Source organism: Phycodurus eques, chromosome 2 (assembly GCF_024500275.1).
Source record: "Phycodurus eques isolate BA_2022a chromosome 2, UOR_Pequ_1.1, whole genome shotgun sequence".
Taxonomy (NCBI): Eukaryota; Metazoa; Chordata; class Actinopteri; order Syngnathiformes; family Syngnathidae; genus Phycodurus; species Phycodurus eques.
In genome coordinates, this window is record NC_084526.1 from 8469682 (window position 1) to 8492756 (window position 23075).

Here is a 23075-nt window from a genome sequence, read left to right on the forward strand (position 1 = left end):
GTGTCATGCCGCTGTCTTGTATGCAGCGGGGTTGCCTGCGCCCCGCCCACTTTGTTACGTCACAGGCGGCAAAAGAAGGGTTGCCAGGGCGACAGCGTCACTCGGCAGCACACTGTGGATCGAAAGTGAAACACAAAAGGGAACTCAAAGACAGTTTGAGGGACAAGATAACTACAACCTGCATGCCACAAGGATTGTGAGTGCAGACGTTCGTGCTAAAGTTACAATGGCTCTTCTTTTCGCAGATTTCTTATTTTTCCTTTTATGTCTGTTGTCAATGAAGTTGTAAAAATATGCCACAAACCGTCATGGGATCACACGTCATTTGCTCATGCAGTCAAAAGTAGCACTTGAGTGTAAAAGGAGAGTCTATTTAAATGGAAAACTCAAATGTTACAAAGTTCAGTTCACTAATAGTTAACAGTGAAATTTGCAATCCTAAAACATTATCGTTTGTAGATAAAGAACTAGCACAGCCATTGTTGTCACTGACACAAAACTATACAGATTGACATTACAATGTGCCTTGTTTTCTTTTGAAGCATTGAGGACCTTTGGAAATCAAGCCATTTAATTTGACATTTTATATGGAAGCAACAAAATGTCTGCCGGTCTCAGCACACAAAATGGGCTCTTTGCACATTGTGCCGTGACATCATATCTATTGATAATACAGTTTACCCTTTTTTTCATAGCCTTGAAAGTGTTTTTGGTTTTTGTTTTCCGCCGGGGGCAGTACAGATGATTGTTGAGTCCCAATATTCACATCATCATCTAAATTGGAAGGAGTTTGAAGCAGTGGCTCGTGAGTATTCGTCGTGAGAAGTTTACACTTCACCTCAGAGCAGATTATTCAGACAAAAACCAAGGAAAGATATTTTATTTACTTATTTTTTTTTTTTAACAGTGCCATATTTTACCCAAACAACTTATTTCTAATATTGGGGGATGTAATATTAGCTCTAAGGTGCCTCAGTAAACCTGTGAGATATAAATTAAAATTGTGCATGCACTCGGACTTCCAGACATTTTTTCCCACTGAGAGACCTGAAATCAGGTCATTCGAATTTCTCAAGCTTATCTACTTAACTAGCGAAGATCTCCGCCTTCCTTTTCCGCTCTCGAGTCAGTGATGTTAACAGAAACCTCTACACGGAGGCAACCAATAAGAGGAAAGGGGGCGGTCTTAGCCAAATAGGGACAAAGCGGATACAAAACTGGGTCAAACAGAAGTCACTGTAAGAGGGGCCTTTTCTAGACACTCGTATGACAAAACTAGTTTTTTTTTTTTTTTGTCCGAATGAAATTGACACTTTCATACTAAGTCCATGTTAGAAATAAATAGGTCTAAATAGCCAAAATATGTGATGTTAAAAAAACAGTTGAATACAAAATGTGTCAGATTTATTCATGACCTTTACACAATATGTATGGGTAGCTTTATAATGTCGGCATTGGATCTGGCGAATGTTTGTAAACCAAATTAAATGTAACGTTTAATTCATTGATCTCTTCCTTTAACGAGTAGTTCTACTTTTAATTGAATGTTTTCATGCACTGCAAGTGTTTAGGAAAGCAGATTCCGAGACAGCGCAATAACAATGAGTTCATCATTGCTGGGAAATCCATGGTATCTTAAAACACCATTGAATTTGGATGATTGTGTGAACATTAGAATGTAATGTTTAAGGTATTGTTTGCATTGCTTTTGAAAAAATAAATAAATACAAAGCTACCGCTAGTTTGGTTTAAAAAAACAAAACGGATACTTTTTTTGTAATATTACCGACACCAAGAGTCTGGGGTAAGCAGAAATTGGAGAAAGTCTCCGAACTTCGGACTGCTGTGGATTGGTCCTGTATCGTATTGCTAGCTCATGGCAGCATAGGGCAATTCAAGCTCCTATGTCACATTAAGAACTAACTCAAGTGTATGGATCTAGCTATAGGAGGGTATAATAGGAAGCGAAACAGGGGTGCAGAAGAAAGTTATTCAGACATTTTTTGTTAGGTGAATTACTGTTTAAGGGTCTGTGTATATGACAGAAAAAAAGTATTTATTCACCTAACATGTTTCTGCAACAGTGTCACATGATGTTACTGTGACGCGTCTTGTTCAGCTGTTTTAAGTTCTCTGATGAAGCTAACAATTGTTTCCGCAACATGCAAGATAAACCAAACCCCTTTTCTGTCATCTACAAAGAATGGGGAACCGTAAACAGTATTAATTCTAAGAAGACCGTATGAACCTTGTTACATTTGGTAGGTTAAATGTAAAGGCGATGAAGCATATCATGTAACTTTACAGATAGCAAAGTCAGGTAACTGTACCTATCATCATTAAATTTGACTTTGGTTGTCACTTATGAAAAGATGAGGAATGCGCATTCTTTATATACTTAAAAGCTGCCAAAAGCATCCAAAATCACATCTAGCCAGTGGGGTGCATCTGTAAAGCCAGTGTGATGAAGGGTTAAAAGAGACGTCTCTATGGTGTCAGTTAAGGCACTGGGGAAAAAAATCCACAACATGAAACATTCAACAGGCGGGCAAAGTGCTGACCCGGAAGAAAGATTAAAAGTCTCAGAAGGAAAATAGTCCATGAAACCATTTGCAAGAGGGTCAGCTAGCTTCCTTGAAAGTGGTCAGGCTTAACACTGTCCAGTTAGAATATTGCTTTAAACAGGAAACATGTGAAATCATTTTGTAGCGCCTGCCCTCCACTGTATTAATCTGTATTAATCAAAAAGATCTAATCCACCTCTCTCAAATGTTCAGATCACACCTAAACTCCTTGCTCGTTGTTCTCGCATACAATCATTCAGAATTCAATTCTTTGGTATTTAGCCCATCTTTGCCTGCTGTCTACATCTACCTACCTCCTCTTCTGCTGCTTCCAACTCTGCTTGAACTCCATCTTCCTCAACTTCCCCATCTGTCCAACAGCTTTCCAGTTATAGATTGATTGCGTTTCTGCTTGGTTTGAACATTTCTCATCAGCTGTGATCACACCTGTGTGTGAGAATTTGGGAGAAATTATTTTTATGACAGAATGAGTAGATGCACACTAACTGGCCACAATTGGCCACTTGAACAAAGTAAAACAAAATAAATGTGTGAGCTGCATTTCTTGTGGTGTTTTATTGTTTAAGGGAACTCTTACTACGATATGCTGTTATCAGACTTAGAAATGTTTGTCAAAATCCCTTTAGAGGTAATTTTACATGTGTACCTCAAAATGCAACATCACATCATAAAGTCGCACCACACCACGCTCCCATTCGTAGCACTTTTAAGTTACTTGTGGGATTTCTTTCCTCCAAAGTGGAACAAATAAAATGTTGAACAGCATCGTATAATGGACCGTGTTCGATGTTGTACGCTCCACTGTATGCTTGTGTTTTGCCGTGCTTCACAACTACCCTGCAATTAATGCCATTTGGAGCAATATATGAGACACAGCTCTGAGTATGAGTGCAGTCTGCACCAGGGTGCCGTGGCAAACTAGTGTACTGTGAGAGATCATCAGGAGTGCTGCGGGAAATTATTAAATTTTCACCCTTTTTTTTTTTTATGACAAATAGCTTTGCTTATCAAATACAGCATCATACAGTGAGAGGCAGAGCAATGTTGTTTCATTAGATGGCAGAAGGTACAATTAAACTGTGCACCCACCTGTTGTCATTCATGCTTCCTGTGAGTACATCAGCTTTGTGTTCAATTAATCAGACCCAGATTTCAAACTTGAGTGAGTAAGTCAATATGCGAGTAAAATGAGACGAGATAGTCATTATTTCAGTATTCATACTTATTGTCACAGTCTTTGAGGATGAGAAAATGTGCTGTTCATCCAAAATTCAGCAGAAGAGAAAGCAATTGTTTGGACTGACAAAAGTAAAGGCACACATTTTGTTCTTGAATTGAGTTGGAATCCATTGAAAATTCAAATGCTGTACTATGTAAACTGTCGATTTAAAAAAATAAATAAATAAATATCTTCATACACATTAAAAAAATGTGATACAGTACTCATTTAAGAAAGCACTAAAGACGAATTATTTGAAACTAATGACATTATTCCAAGAAAACTTTGGTACTTACCAGAATGTGGACGAGGAACACACTTCCAAACAACAAAACTAGAATGGTGTAAAACGTGATTTATGCGCTTTACTGCAGCTATCCACAAACATTTGGGCCTTATAGATATTATATCAGAAACACGAGCTAAATAAATCTACCTGACGGTGGTGAACCTTTCGAGGGGGGGGGGGGGGGGGGGGGGGGAAACAGTCCATTTGAAAGTGCTTCAACAAACAACAGCTTCCTCGTTCGAGTTTAAAGCTTTTGACAAAACTTTAGTCATGAGTCCTTGTCTTCCGGTCACGGCATATATGGCGAATCGAGCTCGACAAACACCCTGCGCATTTTGTGCGTGACGTCACACTCCCCCCGAAACGTTTTCAAACCAGATTACGTCATCACGGCTGTTGTCACCCAGGAACGTTTGCGTGTATGTATGCATCCGCTGTGCTTAACGGCTTCTTTGCAACATGAAGTGGAACTGCAATTGTTTATTGTGTAATGTTCATCAAGGTGTGTGTCTCTATGAATGGTAACTGCACAGACTCGGGCGTGCTTATCATCTGATAATGTTCACGTGAGCTGCAAATTAAAAGCATGTTGTGCATTCTAATTATTAGGTTCCCATCAGCGTAAAAGCATTGCTTTCAGTGAACATTTGTTTGAACCGCAGTATAGCTACGACTGGAAAAAAAATTACATCAACTGTAGTTTCCTCCAATGGTAATTCCAGAATTGGAGGACAAATTTGGGCACCAACATTGTTTGACAAAAAAAGAACCATTAAATATTTTATTGCTCCGTTTTCAAGAAAAAAAAACAGGGTAATAAACAGCATAGCATTTAATTCATTGAATTCAACCATCAACAGCACAGTTTGCAATTTGTCATATACATTTTGCTATTTGTAGCAACCCTGTTACAGACAGTACAGGACCTGAAAACATACAGGATTTCAAAGACATTACAGAATAAATCTTGTTACTAATTTAATTTTTGTATTTCTCTAATTTCAGTAATGGGGTTGCAAATCAATGCTAATTAAATTTTTTGTCCAAGTACTTGCTAGCTGCGTTAGCTGCTATGCTAACTGGTCAAGAAAAAAATAACTTAGCTACAGTATATAATAAAAAACAAACCTTTGTCTGATCATGAGTAACAGGGTCGCATTGGTCTGAGGAAACACTCCATTATTTTTTAATACATTGAAAAAAAAACATTAACAGGAGACAATTTACCAAGGTCTTCACATGGTCAGGGCAATTAGCTTGATAATGACGATAAGAGGTATAGAAAATGGTGAATGGATGTAATTTCTGCTGTCACTCACTTTTTTTTCTTTTCGTCAAGATGGCTCAAATGTTTTAGTGTATGTTGAGAGAAATTCAGAGCATAATTACTACTATTTAAGATGTCTGATAAAACAATGTTTTAACAATCACATGGAAGATAACAAAAATAAAATGTTATTTTAAATAGTATTTAGGAATCACTTTTACTACAGCTAGTTACATTTTGTCTCAGAACAACTATAATGTACACATGTGCATTTCTGTATTTGTGCATGGATTATTTAGGGTGTTGGGAGAGTTCCTCCAATTCTGGAATAACCCATACATGTTCCATAATGTCCGCTTTAATTGAAAAGACCATAAAGGTGCCATGGAGAGAGAGAGAGAGGGAGAGAGAAAGAGAGAGAGAGATAGAGAGAGAGAGAGAGAGAGAGAGAGAGAGAGAGACACACACACATACACACACACACACACAGCCTCACAGTTCTGAGGTGCAGGGTTCAATCCCCGTCCCCGCCTGTGTGGAGTTTGCATGTTCTCCCCGTGCCTGCGTGGGTTTTCTCCGGGCACTCCGGTTTCCTCCCACATCCCAAAAACATGCATTAATTGGAGACTCTAAATTGCCCGTAGGCATGACTGAGAGTGCGAATGGTTGTTTGTTTCTATGTGCCCTGCGATTGGCTGGCAACCAGTTCAGGGTGTACCCCGCCTCCTGCCCGATGATAGCTGGGATAGGCTCCAGCACACCCGCGACCCTAGTGAGGAGAAGCGGCTCAGAAAATGGATGGATGGACAATTGTTTTGATGACCACTAGATCTTAATGATGTCAAGTGAAATCACGTGTAAATATGCAATCAAATAAAATACTTTACCAGTTTCTCATTTCTTTAATATAACTTCTGGATATAATGGGAAAATGGCTCGAGAAATTGATCCGGAATGGGGGAATGGTATTCGATTGACAGGCAGCATCATCTCTATAGTTTCAATTTTGTTCTATCTATAATTCGTAATCACATATTTTTCATCTTGTTAAAAATTAGATGTGATTAGTGACCATTTAAATTATTTTTTAGAACATTTTTATCATGTATAACCTTTTATTATCCTGCAAAAAGGATCCCACAGGTATGAATGGATCAGACGAAGGAACTCCTGATCAGGAAGATGCAGCTGAGGAGCAGCTTTACAAAGCACAAAGGATTCATGTCGATGCCCTGCTTGACATGAGTGAGGAGGCCTTTTTAGAAGATCTGGAGCCACATGAGTATCATTGCTACTGTGGTTGGGAAGAGGCTGTTAGTGCATTTCTATGATTTGGTTATTGCTACAGAGTTGAATTTGGATGACAGTCAACAAAAAAAATTACATTTTGTGTTGCCGTAGGTGCGGGGCTGGGACAGAGTTGCTCCTGTCAGTGGCATTCTTCTTCCTCAAAAGAGAGACAAGAAACCAAAGCCGCATAAGGAGTCGACAGACAAGCCAGCCTCCTCACATGCAGATCCAATGTTTTATGGAGACACCTTTGCCATCAGTGGAGAGCACTGTAGCGAGTCACAATCAAGCCCCCATAACTTGAAGAAATCCACCCCATCAAGCCAGAAGGCCATACTAGAGTCAGAATTCCCGGAATGGCATCCACTGGATGGCGTGGAAGAAGACTTGTCACACCTGCTACATGAAGAGAGAGGGCATTCCAGTGGAATTCCTTTACACCTGCAACAATTACCCCCAAACATTTCAAAGGGCAGGCCATCCAAACCCACAAAACGCCAGACTAAAAGCAAAGTTGTTCCCATTACAAACTTCACTTTTTTACCTCCAATAAAATGATGTGACAGCCAAAGGTCAGCTCTATATGCCATGAATAACCCATGAACATCACAACTGTTGCAAGTTTTTATAAGAAATGTGGACTTCCAAAGCCAACCAAAGATGTCAGGAACATTGCTTTTTTTTTTTTTTTTTTAGCAGCTCATGTACCAATGTTCAGCTTCTTACTGTCCAATACGCATGCTACAATATATGTGAAGGCTGATTTGGAATGCTAATTAGCAGCGCCAGTTTCATGTTCTGTTGATAACTGCCCATGCATATTACAACTATTTGAAGACTGATTTGGGATTGTAGTTAACAGCTAGTTCCCCAGGGTCCTTTCTCAGTTTAGTTACTAAGCAACATCAAATTGGATGCAAGCTCTTGTCACAGAAATGTGTTGCAAAAAAAATCTCATTATAGACTACATCTCTTTAAAGGCATTCACTAAATCTACTGAAACATTTGCAAGCCTGCCTTTATTTTTTTACACAAACAATAGTTTAGGAGTACACAAGGCCCTCCCTTTCTGAGATCTGCTCTGCGAAAATAAGCACACAGTAATGTTCTTGCAGTTTATTAGGAACATTTGTAGTTAAGCTGCAACATGTAATCAAGGCAACATATAATTCTACAGTTTTACTAAACGGAAAGCATTTTGTGCCATGAAAACACATGCGATCGCCCACTAAGGGAAGTAATGCTTTGTTGTGATGTTTGGAAACAAAAAGGCATAAATATGTACTGTAGCTGACTTTTAAAATGTATTCTGATATATGTTCTTCACAGGAAATGAGCCAAGGCCAGCGAGTCCAAGTTTGAGAATGAAAATGGGTCACACAGATCCACACACCACACAGAGGTTAAAGCAAAATATTTGTAAAATTCATCTTTTGCTCCTGTAAGAAACAAACTATGAATAAATGTCATAACTGAATATGCAAAGTCATGAAAACAGCATATATTTGTCAACATCTTTAGATGTCGTGAAGAAAATTGACCATGTTGTACATTAGCTTCTACAACCATCTGCAGCCATGAAAATAGGGACGCATCAAATTGTTTCCAGTGACATGTTACATTGCATTTTGATGTGACACAGCACAAGCCTTCTGACAGAAACTTTTCATAACATGCAACCATAGAAAAATATATACCCATGCAAATATCATCATGATCTTTTTTAGTTTATCTTCCAAAACATCAGAATTATTTTAGGTGAAGTGTAACAGAACAAAAAACACTGGGTTAAGGCACCAAAAAGTTAAAATAGATAATTACATTTACCGTTAATCACCGTTTCCTGTGTAGAGCATTAGCTGCTTGGTATGCCTCAGCAATTAGCGCCAATTCAAATCGAGGTAACACGCTGCAACGCAGCAAAAAAAAAAAAAAAAAAAAAAATCTGGTTTTGATTCCTTAAAAACTAAACGTCAACCATGTTTTAGTGCAGGATTAAAGAAATTAAATTGATAATTTCTTAAAATAGAACACATGCATTAAGTTTGTGCCAAAATAGCAGCTAATGTTAATCAGCTGGGTTTATGTGCAGTAAGCAAATGCAGAAGATCCAAAGAGATGACTTGGGATCACTGCCAGCATATACATTTACACCAACCTAATAAATAAGACAAAGACAGCCTAGTCTGAAGAGTTTCCTATAAAAATGACACAATCAGAATTCACACTACCCTTTCAAATCAAAAGGTGTGCTACAACTGACATTTTTTTCTTGTGCAACTGCTGTATTTTTCTGTTTTCTAAACGACAAGTTCCTTGTTTATTTAGAACTCGTACGGCTGTGCAATTGTCTGCTAGCCTTTAGATAGGTTAAGCAGCAATTGGCTGCTTAAGATCAAAATTAATATTTGGCAATGACAAATTGAAGGCTCATGCACATTTTAAAGACACGTAAAGCAACTTGTGTTAACTGTACAGCTGAGGTTTTATTTTTCCCCATGCAGTCGATGCTTCTCTAAATTCAGTCATTTGTATTAACTGCAGATGTAACTGATGTGCTAGGTTTTAATCTGTGTGATACAAACACCAAATAACACTGAAATAAAAACTTACATTTCAGACAAGACACATTATGTCACATGTGCTAGTAAATATGTAAACTGTCAGGAGCTGAAACATCCTGCCCATTGAGCTAATAAAGTGCACAAAGCAGTCGGATATTGACCTGGAAACGCACTGGACAAGATAACCCGAGTGGAATGATTCAAACATCTTCACAGACTTCTTTCACCTTCACTGCTGCTCCACTGGGGGACATCCTTCACTCATTCTTATGATAGAAAGGCAGACACAGGAAACGTGTCACAAAGATCAGGCATCTTCATTATGAATAACTTCAACGGTTGGGTTTCTCGGGCTGCTGAAAGAGAGCACAAAGCTCCTGGCACGTCTGCGTTTCCACTGAGCTGAAATGGGACTCCATGTTCCACAGCAAGTCAGCTGACAAGAAGTCATCCATGACTGTTTGTGTTTCGTTGCTTGTCAAGAAGAGGTGTCCGAAGCCTTCAGCCTGGCTGGTCTGCGTCTCTGTGCTGCTTAAAAGCCTCGCCTGCTCCCCCTGACCAACGGGGGTTTGAACAGGGATGCACGGAGCAAATGAATGGAAGTCTGTCTGTGTTTCTGTGTCTGAGGACTCTGTGCTCATAGAAAAGCTTGAATGGCGCAGAATGCTGCTCAGTGGCATGTGGCTTCCAGCGTTCAGAAGGAAGTTAAGGTCAGTCTGAGTCTGAGTATCGAATAGCTCCAAGTCACTGGCTTGGGTTCGACTTGGTTCCTCGCTTTCGTCCAGTTCATCCATGAGGAAGAAATCGGTCTGGGTCTGAATGTCCAAAGACTCCAGGTGTGTGTCACTGTTCAGGCCATCCAGATCGTTTTCCTCTGTCTGCGTCTGAATGTGCACGGAGCTGAGAAACTCTTCGAAGTCGAAGTCAATGGTGCCGTGTTGCTCCTGAACAGGACCCAGGTTCGACCCGCAGCCTGCGGCGGCAGAAGTTAGCACTTGGTGGCCTGACATGCTGTCAGACAGAATGTTTTCCAGGTCATTTAACAAGGTCATGGTTTGGGTTTGGTTGTCTGCCACGTTGTTTGAGCTCAGCAAATCTGTCTGAACCCCAAAGCACATGCCTCCTGCTGCCTTTCCAGCATCGTACAAACTACTTCCTGTGGCTTCCAGAGGCTCATCCACACGCAGAGCAGTCTGGGTGGAAACACTGAGGGCATCGCTGCTGAAAAGGTCAGTGCACATGATGACCTGATCCTGAGCCTTGTCGTTTGATTGCGCGATTGTGAAATAGGTCTGCGTCTGCCTGGTTTTGCTTGATGGCGGAGATGAAGAGGAGAGGCAAATACTTTGGTTCAAGGATTGGTTGTCTGTCTGAGCCCCGATAGTGGAGGTGCTTCTGACACGGGTGTGGAATGTCTGGGTTTGAACACTAACTGGCAGGAGGACTTGGGCACTCACACTGATGTCTGTCTGGGAGCAGGATGACACAGAGGACTCTCCCACAGAACACAATCCGATCCCCTCCACAACCCCTGTAGGCATTTTTGACAGATAGGACTCGTCAGTCTGAATGTTGGTAGAGGTGCTCCTTCCTCGTTGTGCTCCCAAAATGCTGCCCGAGTCATGTGTAACCGAATTGTCAAATCCAACCTGCACCCCTGTGCTGATGGGCCCAAGGCCGGAGCGAGAAGTAGGCATGCTATCCTGGAAACCTAAGCACTTAGCATCCAGCTGTGGTACCACAGCTCCTGAGGCCTGTGGCAGAAGGTGAAGGGTGCTAACAGAGCCTTGGCTGTTGACCGCCAGGACCACAGACCTAAGATTGCCGCTTTCTGTGGATGGAAGGAGAACAGGTAGGTGGGCCAGCTGCATTACTGGCACACTGACTAATGCCATGTTGGGTTTTGGTAAAAGCTGCTTCTGGAGGCTCTTGTGGCCGCTGAAAATTTGACTGGCAGAGTCTGGGCTTTGAATGACGATGTCAGAAGATGACGAATCCTCTATTAGCTCACAAGTAGAAGGAATAATCACAGAGTCATTGATCTTAACCTTTTCAGAACTAGTGGAGAGTTTCTCTAGCTTTCGCTTTTTTACTGGCGGAATTCTGAAAAGAAGAAATGCATAGATCAGACATTACAGCCCTACTCATCTCTTTTAGATAGCAATAGTTACTTTGGTAGAGTGAATGCATGCCTGTGCTCAGTAGGAATCTCATGTCCCGTCCTCAAGATATGCGACAGTAGCGCAGCCCGGCTGGCATAGGGGCAACCACACGTACACTGGTAGGTCTTTCCACAGTCCTCTGTGTGCCTCTTGAGGTCCCACTCGGTGCTGTAGCCATTGTTGCACTTGGAGCACTTGTGTTTCTTCTCTGCATGCATCTTCATAAAGTGCTGTGGGAAAAAAAAAAAAAAAAACAACAACAATGTTTAAAGGTCCCGTATTTTGGCTATTAAGACCTACATTGAGTGACTCTCTAGCATGGACTTAGTATAGAAGTGTCAATTTCATTAAAAAAAACCACCTTGGTTTGTCATACAAGTGTCCAGAAAAGGCCCCTCTGACAGCTATTTCTGTTTGACCCAGTTTTGTATTCGCTTTGTTCATATTTGGCTAAGACCGTCCCCTTTCCTCTGATTGGTTGCCTCCGTGTAGAAGACCCACTTGTGAGAGCACGTGTTTGTTATGTTGACAGCGCTGACTCGAGAGCGGAGAGGTAGGCGGAGCGCTTCGCTAGTGACGTAGATAAGTTCGAGAAATTCTACGTAGATAAGCTGGAGATACTAGAATGGCTCTTGGCAGAAAAATGTCTGGAACTCAGGAATACGTGGACAATTTTAATTCATATTTGACATGCTTATGGAGGCACCATAGAGCCAATATAAATCCCAAATATCAGAAAAAGTTGGTTTGTTAAAATATGGGATCTTTAAGAGGAAATTGACATGGCAAACCAATATTGGAATTGGCAGGACAAGTGTTACACTGCTGCCGTAACGTTCTGAGTTCAAATATTGACGAGGGCCTTTCTGTGTTCTCTATGGGTAAGGTAGGGCATTGAGAATCGCGAACCGATTGGAACTTGGACTAACGTTCTGGTTATCCCGGAATCGTTCAAATTTAAAAATTACGGTTCCCAGTTTCGATGCAGAGTCCGATGACCCCGAAGAAGTGGCGAAAACCAACGAAGAACGCACATGAAGACGTGCTTGTGCCCAACGGTGGCGGCAAACCAAAGTGTCTTAACTTTGTGAAAATTATTGACCAGTCGCCACAGTGCAACACTTTATTAGATTATATTGTGCAAAGGAGGCTTTCACGATGTGTAACGTCTGACGCGCTCCCTCCCGAGTCCCGTTCCGAGCCTCAGCCTACACCGCGCGGAGCTTCAGTGAAGTCAACTCCCAGTCAATTGGGTGAGTGAAACAACATAATACATCTATGCCAACATTGAGACATCTCACAAGGTAAACGATTGCTTACACTGATGGTTTTTAGCGTTTATTTTAGTCTTCAACCAATGTAAGAGCCGATGACCCAAAAAAAAAAAAAAAAAAAAGCTACACATTGAGCTAAAACATTACTGTAGCAACTTTACATCACAATGCACTGGGACAAAGTTCAAATGAACATAGTCTCACAAAATCACAAACACTAACCTTGTGCCTCATCGGTGGGTAAGGAAAGGAATCAATGTTTTATAGCATTTGGTTCCATCCCAAAAGAAAAGAAAAAAAAAACAACACCAACAACAAAAAAACACCAGTGCCGTGTGAAGTGCCGAGTTCTGTTGCATATCCTTCAAAATAAAAGGCTAAAAGTTTAAAACGGGAAGTCAGGTTAAAACTTGCACATATAAACCATTTAACGTGATAAAACAGTCCTAAATAACGATTTTAACAATGCTATATTCAACTTTTAGCTGAAACATTAATTCATGAATATTGAGTCAATTGGGTTAGCTCCACAGACATTGCATTTTAGTTCATAGGTTTGATATTGATACTGGTTATAAAGGACCCCAAGTCAAATATTCATTTTAGTCTATGCTGCGGGCTGCTAAGAAAATGGATGTTCATAATTTGGGGAAGACCAATGAAAAGGCGACGAAAACCAACAAAGAAGGCGGCGCATGAAGCCGTGCTTGTGTCCAGTGGCAGCGGCGAACAGAAGTGTTAACTATGTTAAAATAAATGACCAGTCACCTCAGTGCAACACTTGGATTAAGATTATATTGTGCAAAGGAGGTTTTCACGATGTGTAGAACTCACCCAACACCGTGCCGAACTTCAGTCAAGTCAAGTGGGTGAGTGAAACAATAAAATACGTCCATGACAACATCGAGGTAGCTAACAAGTTAAACGCTGGGTTGCACTCTTGCAATGATGGTCTTTACACTGGCTTCCAGTCATCTTTAGAATAGATTTTAAAATTCTGCTACTGGTCTATAAATCACTAAACGGTTCAGGTCCTGAATACATGAATGAAATGCTAATGGAATATAAACCCAGTGGGGCTCTGAGATCGACAAACTCAGGTCAAGTGGAGGTCAAGGTCCAAAGCAAACATGGTGAAGCAGCATTTACCTATTATGCTGCACACAAATGGAATATGTTGCCAACAGAAGTGACGTCAGCCCCAAGTGTGCATGTTTTTAAGTCGAGGTTCTTTTTTTCCCCCATGCTTTTTAGAACATTTCCACTTTTGAATGATATTTCTTGCACTGTACTTTGTTTTAAATGTTTATAAGCTGTCTTTTCCCCTTTGTTTTTAAATGCTTTTAATCATCTAACGCACATTACCTTGTGTATGAAATGCGCTACAAAGATGAATTTGCTTTGTGCGTTTTTTTTGACAGAGACAAAAATAAAATATAAATGATTTTACCATACTGGAAACAAAGTAGAAACAGTTGCATTACAAGCTTAACATTGAGCTAAAACTTCACCAAAGGTCAAACTAGAAACTTTACATCACAATGAATTGGGACAAAAATCACAAAAACATTGTCTCACAGTATCACAAACACTAATCTTGTGTCTCATCGGTGGGTAGGTTAAGAAAGTTTTAGAGTGTTTGGTTCCACTACTTTCATTTTCAAAATTCAACGGTGTCGTTTTCAGTTACTTTTCGTGCCAAAAGCTCCGGTACGTACCCTTCAAATAAAAGGCTACATGCTTAAAACAGGAAGTCAAGTGAAAACTTGCACATACAAACCATTTGATGTGATAAAACAGTTGTAAATAACTGTATCCAACTTTTAGCTGAAACAATAATTAATGAATATTAAATAAATTTGTTTAGTTCCACACAAATTGCATTTTAGTTCATAGGTTTGATATTGATACTGGTTATAAAGAACGTCGAATCAAATGTTCATTTTAGTTTATGTAGTAGGCTGCTAAGAAAATTGATAATTTGGACACCCTTTATTTAAACCCTGCAAACTTTTTTGACCCAGCCCCCTAAAAGAATCGGAATCAAGAATCGTTTGGAACCGGAATCAGGAACGGAATCGCTCAAATTCATACGCTAATGCCATCCGGGCGTTGCGAGATAGAAGTGCTGGAGTGGAGCATGGAATAGACTGCTTGTAAAAGAGAATCTGAGATTTTAGATCCAGTCTGAGCCGATCCTTATTTGTTTGTTTTTTTGCTGACATGGGACCGATTTCCGATCTCAAAGATCAGATCGGGACACCCTTAATTCTTAGTATATAGTCAGTTGACATTCTGTGCTGCATTTATATATGGGTGACAAACTACTGCTGGTGACTCACTGGTCAAGCAGAGGCATCATTGCCATGTGACTTTAACACTGTAAGGATACATGACTAGAAATTAAATGCAGAATGTTACCTTACCAGGAAGCACGTACTGGTGACCTACACACTCCATTTTTATTGTTACTGATGAGTTGGGGCATGATTTTCTGAGTTTCCCTCAAGTGCAATTTTAAAGTGGAAAATTGAGCACGCCAAACTTAGGTGAGGTGAGCCAAGTGAGTACAGTGTAGTGTAAAAGTGGCATTTACTGGTATGAATGTGAACTATATGCATCAGCCCTAAACGCTTCTTTATACTCGCGCAGGCAGCGAACACGCTGACGTCACTGCGGTTATCGCTCGCGCAGTTTGCCTTTATACTCTAGCGCAACCCACGCTCGCTGTTTTGAAAATGCAGTTCTCCTCCAAGTCAGGGGGTGTCGCTACGGCTGGAATTGGCTAGGACACCACAGGGTGGAGATTCCTCTACATGTTATGTTATGGCCAATTCCGGTAGTATTTTGCACCTTCGCTGGCTCTGTAACACCTCTAAACCTACCGCTGCGGAAATTACACACCAGGAGTTTGCTGACATTAGTGCATCTTTGTAATTCTTAGTGCTAGCATCATAAAGATGCACATATTTGCGCACCTCCTCGCACAGCCTTTCTTTAATCTGTTCCATGTTTTGTATTTTACAGATGGCGGTATTGAGGAACCAAGGGAAAAGCAGAGTACGTCATCACAGCATGTGACTAAAACGGACCAATCATGAGAGATGATCTCCGCGGCATTCTGCGAGCGGCGACAATTTGTGCTGTGCGCGCGTCACATGTAGCAAAAGCAACAATTTGATTCGTTATTGTCAATATGAACAGCGATTGGGGTTCAGGGTGCAAGTCCGACCACTACTATTTATACTGCAGTTGAAGAAATGCAGGACTTTGGTGTCGCTACCAAATAAAAATATGCGTGGCCCAATGCGGTCACGCGATGCAATGAGGGCGCCGTCGCCCGCGTTAGCGCGGAGTATAAAGGGGCCTTAAGTCAGCAGTGCCACACAAAGATTATGTAGTATAGAAATTAGATGGCTAGATAAATATCACAAATAGTACAAATTCCAGAACCCTTCCAGACGTGTGTATATTTAAAAACAAACAAACAAACAAACTGGGGCAACTTTGGCCAAAGACAAAATGCTGGGCTAACTCAAGTAATGAAGGCTAAGAAAGAACACATAACCTGTAGAATGTTTAATATTGGGGCCCAGTGTATGCATGTGAATTTATTGATGCAATGATTTCAAGAGGATTTGACTCACACGGGAAATGTGTGGGAGGTTTCCTTTCTACTGGATCTGTTTTAAAAATAATGAGCCTCACTTTCAAACAAAGAGTAAGATACCTATTTTCTTGGCACAGCCAGGCAGAAAGTATTCACCATAAATACATGAAGGCAAAATAAAACAATACTTGTCTTGGTAATAATCCAAAAGCCCATCAATTTTCTAATACTGATCAGCCTTTTCAAAGAGCTGGAGCCTATCCTGGCGGACTGTGGGTGAACAGGTCACCAATTGCAGAAATTAACTATTTATTGTGCTACGAACGAATCAGTGGTCCTATGGCTTGTGAATCCATATGGAAAAAAATTATTCCCAAATCAGAATTTTTGCAATCGAATCAAAACGAGTCAAAGAATAAAATACACTCCACTTTATTCTGACAAGCACTGCAATGCTGCCCACGGCCGCTGCCATTTTGACTTAATTCGCATCGCTTCAGCCCATGTATGCATTGTAGCTTCACCAAGATCAACATAAAGTTTGTTTCAATAAAAAAAAAAAAATTAAAAAATAAAAAAAAAAAAAAAAAGAGCTTTCTGCTGAGGGATGCTTGCGTTTCCCCGAGCTCTCCAATGAGCTGCACGGATAGCATGGAAGCGCCTCAACGGAAGCCGGAAATGAGCCATCGCTGGAGAAGGCGATCACGGCACAGTGGGAGACTTAATGGAAGAAAGTTGATCCAACACAGCGTGAAGCTAGAGCAGCTAGGTAGCCAGCAGGCTAGTTGAAAGGCGACAGGTTGGTCCAGTCCGCAAGGGCACCGACAAGCGCAAAAGACACCCAATATACTACCTGTGGCTAAGGTATGGCGAGGGATGGTTAAGTAAGCCATTTTAAACTAAAAAGAAAAACATCTGTACGGACAAGCGACAACTAAAAGCCATCAGTCAAAACGTGCTACCCTACTCTCTTCCCGGTTCAATAGATAGTTTTCAAATAAATGGGATTTCTCATTTGTTGGACTATCATTTTGGAAAAGTACAAAAAGCAACAATTTGATTCGTTATTGTCAAAATGAACAGCGGGGTTCAGGGTGCAAGTCCGACCACTACTATTTATACTGCAGTTGAAGAAATGCAGGACTTTGGTGTCGCTACCAAATAAAAATATGCTTTCATTGGCAGACTTAGCGTTTGTGAAGGCTTACTTGTTTCACCAGGGAAAATTGGGAGAAGGGTCTGCCAGGTCCCCTAGGACAGCCTTCAATGGGACAGCAGTAAAGCTTTTTTGACGCCTTCATGTCCTTTCTGACTGTGGGGTTGACAATACCGTCCTGGGGAGACAGAGGATACACAAGTTAAGTTATTTTATTTCTCTTAAAAAGAGCCTCTGTAGCTCGCAGCAAGAGTGACAAGAAACTATTTACTGCTTTTAAGACATTGTATAACACTGACTAAATGTACAAAGCTAGTAAACAGATTATAGCAGTCTCTCCTTTACTGAATGACTAAGTGATAACGATCAACTTTGGGATATTCATTAAGAGAAGAAAAACCCTTGCACACTTGACAATTGTTGGGGCTCCACAACACGACTAATGCTACCGCCAGAATGTGGTCAAGGTCACCTCCATCTGCTCCAACACTAGAGGGAGCAGAGAAGCTAAAGCTGAGAAAGACACCCTCAGGTTTATCATAAGGAGTTAGCAATATCTGATGTTTCTAACGAATGCTCTAGCAGCCTTGAACCGAATCCTATGCTTGAAGGCAAAAGCCTGAGTCCTGTTAAAGGAGTGTTCCACTGCAGAGACGAGCAGATGCAACAATGTTATGCAATGCTGCAGCGGACCAAGGGCAGCATTGAAAAGGTTATGATAAAAACACTGCGTTCTCTCTGCTGGACCTCATGAAAAATTTACACAGCGCATAATGAGTGAGTAATTTGATTATCTAAAGCGCTCGGTCATATCTACCAGAGAACAATTACTGCATCTGACAAAACTGCCACATCATCCATCCATTTTCTGAGCCGCTTCTCCTCACTAGGGTCGCGGGCGTGCTGGAGCCTATCCCAGCTGTCATCGGGCAGGAGGCGGGGTACACCCTGAACTGGTTGCCACCCAATCGCAGGGCACATACAAACAAACAACCATTCGCACTCACAGTCACACCTACGGGCAATTTTAGAGTCTCCAATTAATGCATGTTTTTGGGATGTGGGAGGAAACCGGAGTGCCCGGAGAAAACCCACGCAGGCACGTTGTGAATTATAAATAACACAATCTGTGTCCCCATTCAGCATACTGATGGAGACATTTTGTCTTTATTATCTGGCATTCTTTGCAGGTACAAATTGGACCCTTGTGCCCATGGAACGGCAGTGGTGTGAAAAAGTGTTTGCCCCCTTCCTGATTATTTTTTGCATGTTTGTTACACTTATACGTTTCCCATAATCAAACAAATTTAAATATTAGTCAAACACAACACAGATAAAAACAAAATCCAGTTTAAGAATGATGTTTTTTTTATTATTAAGCTCGAAAAAAATCCAAACCTACATGGCTTCTATGTGAAAAGGTGATTGCACGCCACGTTAAAACATAACTGTGGTTTATCATAACTGAGTTCAATTTCTCTAGCCACACCCAGGCCTGCTACTGCCACACCTGTTCTCAATCACGAAATCACTTTAAATAGGACTTGCCTGACAAAGTGAAGTGGAATAAAAGATCCTAAAAAGCTAAATATCATGCCGGGATCTAAAGAAATTCAGGAACAACCAAGAAAGAAAGTAATTGAGGTTTAAAAAAAATGTAAAAAATTATAAAGCTTTGGGACTTCAGCGAACCACAGTGAGAGCCATTCTCCACAAATGGCGAAAACATAGAACAGTGGTGAACCTTCCCAGTGGTGAACCTTCAATAAAGATTGATTAATTTGATAATCGATTAGTTGTCGAGTAATTGTTGCACCTCTAGTTCAGTAGTCATACTTTTGTGACATTTTTGTTTGGTGGTGTGCCGTGAGATTTTACAAATTCAAAATGGGTGCCTTAGCCTCACTTCACTTAGATTCACTACAAAGACAAGATAATGTTCAAACTGATTAACTTTTTTTTTTTTTTTTTTGTGTGCAAATATTCACACATTTTGAATTCGATTGCATCCTCAGTTCCCTTACTGAGTGTTAAAAAAATTAAAGGTTAGGTAAGACAGTGGTAAACATGCCCTTGTCCCAAATTCAAAATGAGAGAATATTTGCAAAAAACGACCATCATCAGTTTGAACATTAAATATCTTGTCTTTGTAGTGAATTCAAGTGAATTTAGGTTGAACAGGATACTCAAGTCATTGTTTTCAGTTTTTTTTTTAAACAACCATCAGTTTGAACATTAAATGTCTGAAGTAAATTTAGGTTGACAAGGATTCTCAAGTCATTGTTTGCTGTTTTTATTTACATTTTAAAGAACATCCCATCTTCATTGGAATTGGGGTTTATAGATCACTAAGGATCATTTAGGACAGGAGTCACCACCATGGTGTCCCCAAGGACCATACGAGTACCCTGCTGGCCTGTTCTAAAAATAGCTAATTACTGATGGGACATTGTGATTTCTTTGCAATATTATAGCAGCGATTGTTTGAAAATGTAAAGATACTGTATATAGAAATGGTGTTGCATATTGATATTACCTACCTTGTTAAATCAGTGTCAATAGTTATTGTGAAAAATCATTAACATGATCGACGTCTTCACAGAGATGAATGTCATTAATTATTAACAACAATATGGGTGTCAGTGCAAACTGTAGGCCGGTCCCAAGCCCGGATAAATGCGGAGGGTTGCGTCTGGAAGGGCATCCGGCTTAAAACTTTGCCAAACAAATATGAGCGTTCATCCAAAGAATTCCATACCGGATCGGTCGTGGCCCGGGTTAACAACGTCCGCCACCGGCGCTGTCAACCTGCGGGGCGCCAATGGAAATTCAGCTACTGTGGGTCGAAGTCAAAGAAGAAGAAGAGGTGGAAAAGGGGATTCTTTGGTAAAAAGAGAAGAGGAAAGCACAGAGCCTAGAACTGAATGTGGGGAGTTTGAATGTTGGGACTATGACAGGAAAATCTCAGGAGCTGGTTGACATGAGTAGGAGAAAGGTTGATATATTGTGTGTCCAGGAGACCAGGTGAAAAGGCAGTAAGGCTAGAAGTTTAAGGGCAGGGTTTAAATTATTTTACCATGGTGTAGATGGGAAGAGAAATGGAGTCGGGGTTATTTTAAAAGAAGAGTTGGCTAAGAATGTCTTGGAGGTGAAAAGAGTATCAGATCGGGTGATGAGGCTGAAATTTGAAATTGAGGGTGTTATGTGTAATGTGATTAGTGGCTATGCCCCAGAGGTAGGATGTGACCTAACGGTGAAAGAGAAATTCTGGAAGGAGCTAGACGAAGTAGTTCTGAGCATCCCAGACAGAGAGAGTCATAATTGGTGCAGATTGTAATGGACATGTTGGTGAAGGTAATAGGGGTGATGAAGAAGTGATGGGTAGGTACGACATCCAGGAAAGGAACTTGGAGGGACAGATGGTGGTAGACTTTGCAACAAGGATGCAAATGGCGGTAGTGAACACTTTTTTTCCAGAAGAGGCACGAACATAGGGTGACCTACAAGAGCGGAGGTAGAAGAACGCAGGTGGATTATATCTTGTGCAGACGATGTAATCTGAAGGAGGTTACCAACTGTAAAGTAGTGGGAGGGGAGAGTGTGGCTAGACAGCATAGGATGGTGGTGTGTAAAATGACTCTGGTGGTGGGGAGGAAGATTAGAAAGACAAAGGCAGAGCAGAGAACCATGTGGTGGAAGATGAGACAGGATGAGTGTTGTGCAGCTTTTCGGGAAGAGGTGAGACAGGCTCTCGGTGGACAGGAGGAGCTTCCAGAAGACTGGACCACTACAGCCAAGGTGATCAGAGAGGCAGGCAGGAGAGTAGTTGGTGTATCTTCTGGCAGGAAAGGAGAGAAGTTTATAAAACAGTGGTGAGGCCAGCTATGATGTACGGATTAGAGACAGCGACACTGAAGAGGCGACAGGAAGCAGAGCTGGAGGTGGCGGAAATGAAGATGTTGAGGTTCGCTCTCGGAGTGACCAGGTTGGATAAAATTAGAAATGAGCTCATCAGAGGGACAGCCGAGGTTCGATGTTTTGGAGACAAAGTTAGAGAGAGCAGACTTCGATGGTTTGGACACATCCAGAGGAGAAATTGTGAGTATATTGGTAGAATGATGATGAGGATGGAGCTGCCAGGCAAGAGAGCTAGAGGAAGACCAAAGAGAAGGTTGATGGATGTCGTGAGGGAAGACATGATGGCAGTTGGTGTTCGAGAGGAGGATGCAGGAGATAGGCTTACATGGAAAAGGATGACGCGCTGTGGCGACCCCTAACAGGACAAGCCGAAAGGAAAAGAAGAATGGGTATTTTATTAAGCATGTTATTGTTTGTTTCAGTAGCCCTTTGAATTATGAAAAATCAGCACCCAAAAAGATCATTACAGTTTCAAAAAGGTTAGTGACACTGATTTAGGGTCAGTGTAGCAAAATCATTACACATCACAGTGCCAAAATTTTATATGGTCTAATTGTTACCTTAATGCTTCCCGGATCTTAAGGGTTTCGTTTACATCTGCAACTGTGCTTCACACTTCATAAGGAACATTTAAAAAACATTTTCTGAAGGGCCCGATTCCCATTCCCATTGAGTCAGTTTAAACAAAGAGCTTTGGCCTGTTGCAGAAAAACAGACATATTTGCATGCTAAAGACCTCATTCATGGTGGAGAGATTGAATTACTGCCTCCTACGAAGGAACCCATCTATGATCGTGGCACGCTAGTCTCACTGCTTTCACACTGGTTAACAATGACGATGACGAATGGACTAAGAAATCAATGAGGACAATACACGGACCAAACTCACGAGTGGAACAATTAGCAGCCAAGTGAACCAAATCAGCAGTGGATAAGAGAAACCGACATTACTATTCGACCAAACTGAAGTTTTGCCACTTCCCTCCCGTAAAGCATGCCAGGCAACTTCTTGCTAAGGTTAACCAAACGGTAGCACGTCATCTCTTAAGCGTCACTATATTTTAGCTACACGGTGAAGTTCGTATGGATGACTTGCATTTTTTGCAATGTTTTCGGGATACGGAGCTTAGTTAGCTGGGTTTATCGGTTCACGGCGAGACCCGGAGTACATTCTAGTGATGTCTATGCCATTTTACCTTCACTCTGTGCGACTTCACAAGATGCATGTTCAATGCAGGTGTGTTAGGGAGGATCTTGCCACATCCTTCAACGGTGCACAGAATGTTCGTCCTGACTTCTTTGGTCAGTTCCAGTATGGAGGGTTTAATTATCTCTCGGGTCTGCGACACGGGCTCTTCGTGACAGCCGGGGCTGTCTTTGGGTGCGTTGCCTCCGTTTGTTGCCTTACGGCTCGCCGAAGAGGCAGCCATGTTTCTGTGTTGACAGTCACTCCCGCGTCAACGACGCTACGATTGAATAGGCAGTGTCAGTGACAAGCATAGATATGAAGACAAAATACGCCAGCGCACGCTAGCAGCCCGGTTAACCAACGTGCCTACGTGGCAGCCATGTTGTGAAGGTAATCGTTCCCATTGAAGGCAATGCATGGACATAGAAATTAAGTCGTAACTTGCTCATTTCGCAACCGATTTTCATGAGGGTTACTGATTTTTCAACGCCAAAGCGCATGCTACGAATACGCACTTTGGCATAAGCGCAAACATTTTTTTTTTTAATCTAA

General features: G+C 41.2%; 2 protein-coding genes across 3 annotated transcripts; one reads left to right on the forward strand and one right to left on the reverse strand.

Moving 5' to 3' along the window:
- The first annotated feature begins 6406 nt into the window (after positions 1 to 6406).
- Positions 6407 to 7560, forward strand: LOC133396320 (uncharacterized). Its single transcript, XM_061666049.1, has 2 exons — positions 6407 to 6673; positions 6762 to 7560. Exons 1-2 carry the CDS (start codon positions 6464 to 6466, stop codon positions 7206 to 7208), a joined length of 657 nt encoding a protein of 218 aa, XP_061522033.1. The 5' UTR covers positions 6407 to 6463; the 3' UTR covers positions 7209 to 7560.
- On the reverse strand, positions 7363 to 22785 carry atmin (ATM interactor). 2 transcript variants are annotated; one of them, XM_061666026.1, is made up of 4 exons: positions 22531 to 22785; positions 17469 to 17594; positions 11407 to 11606; positions 7363 to 11317 (listed from the first exon to the last, which is right to left on the reverse strand). In XM_061666026.1, exons 1-4 carry the CDS (start codon positions 22762 to 22764, stop codon positions 9547 to 9549), a joined length of 2331 nt encoding a protein of 776 aa, XP_061522010.1. In that variant the 5' UTR covers positions 22765 to 22785; the 3' UTR covers positions 7363 to 9546. The 2 variants fall into 2 exon arrangements, with proteins under 2 accessions (XP_061522010.1, XP_061522021.1); XM_061666037.1 differs by lacking the exon at positions 17469 to 17594.
- Between the last annotated feature and the right edge of the window lie 290 nt (positions 22786 to 23075).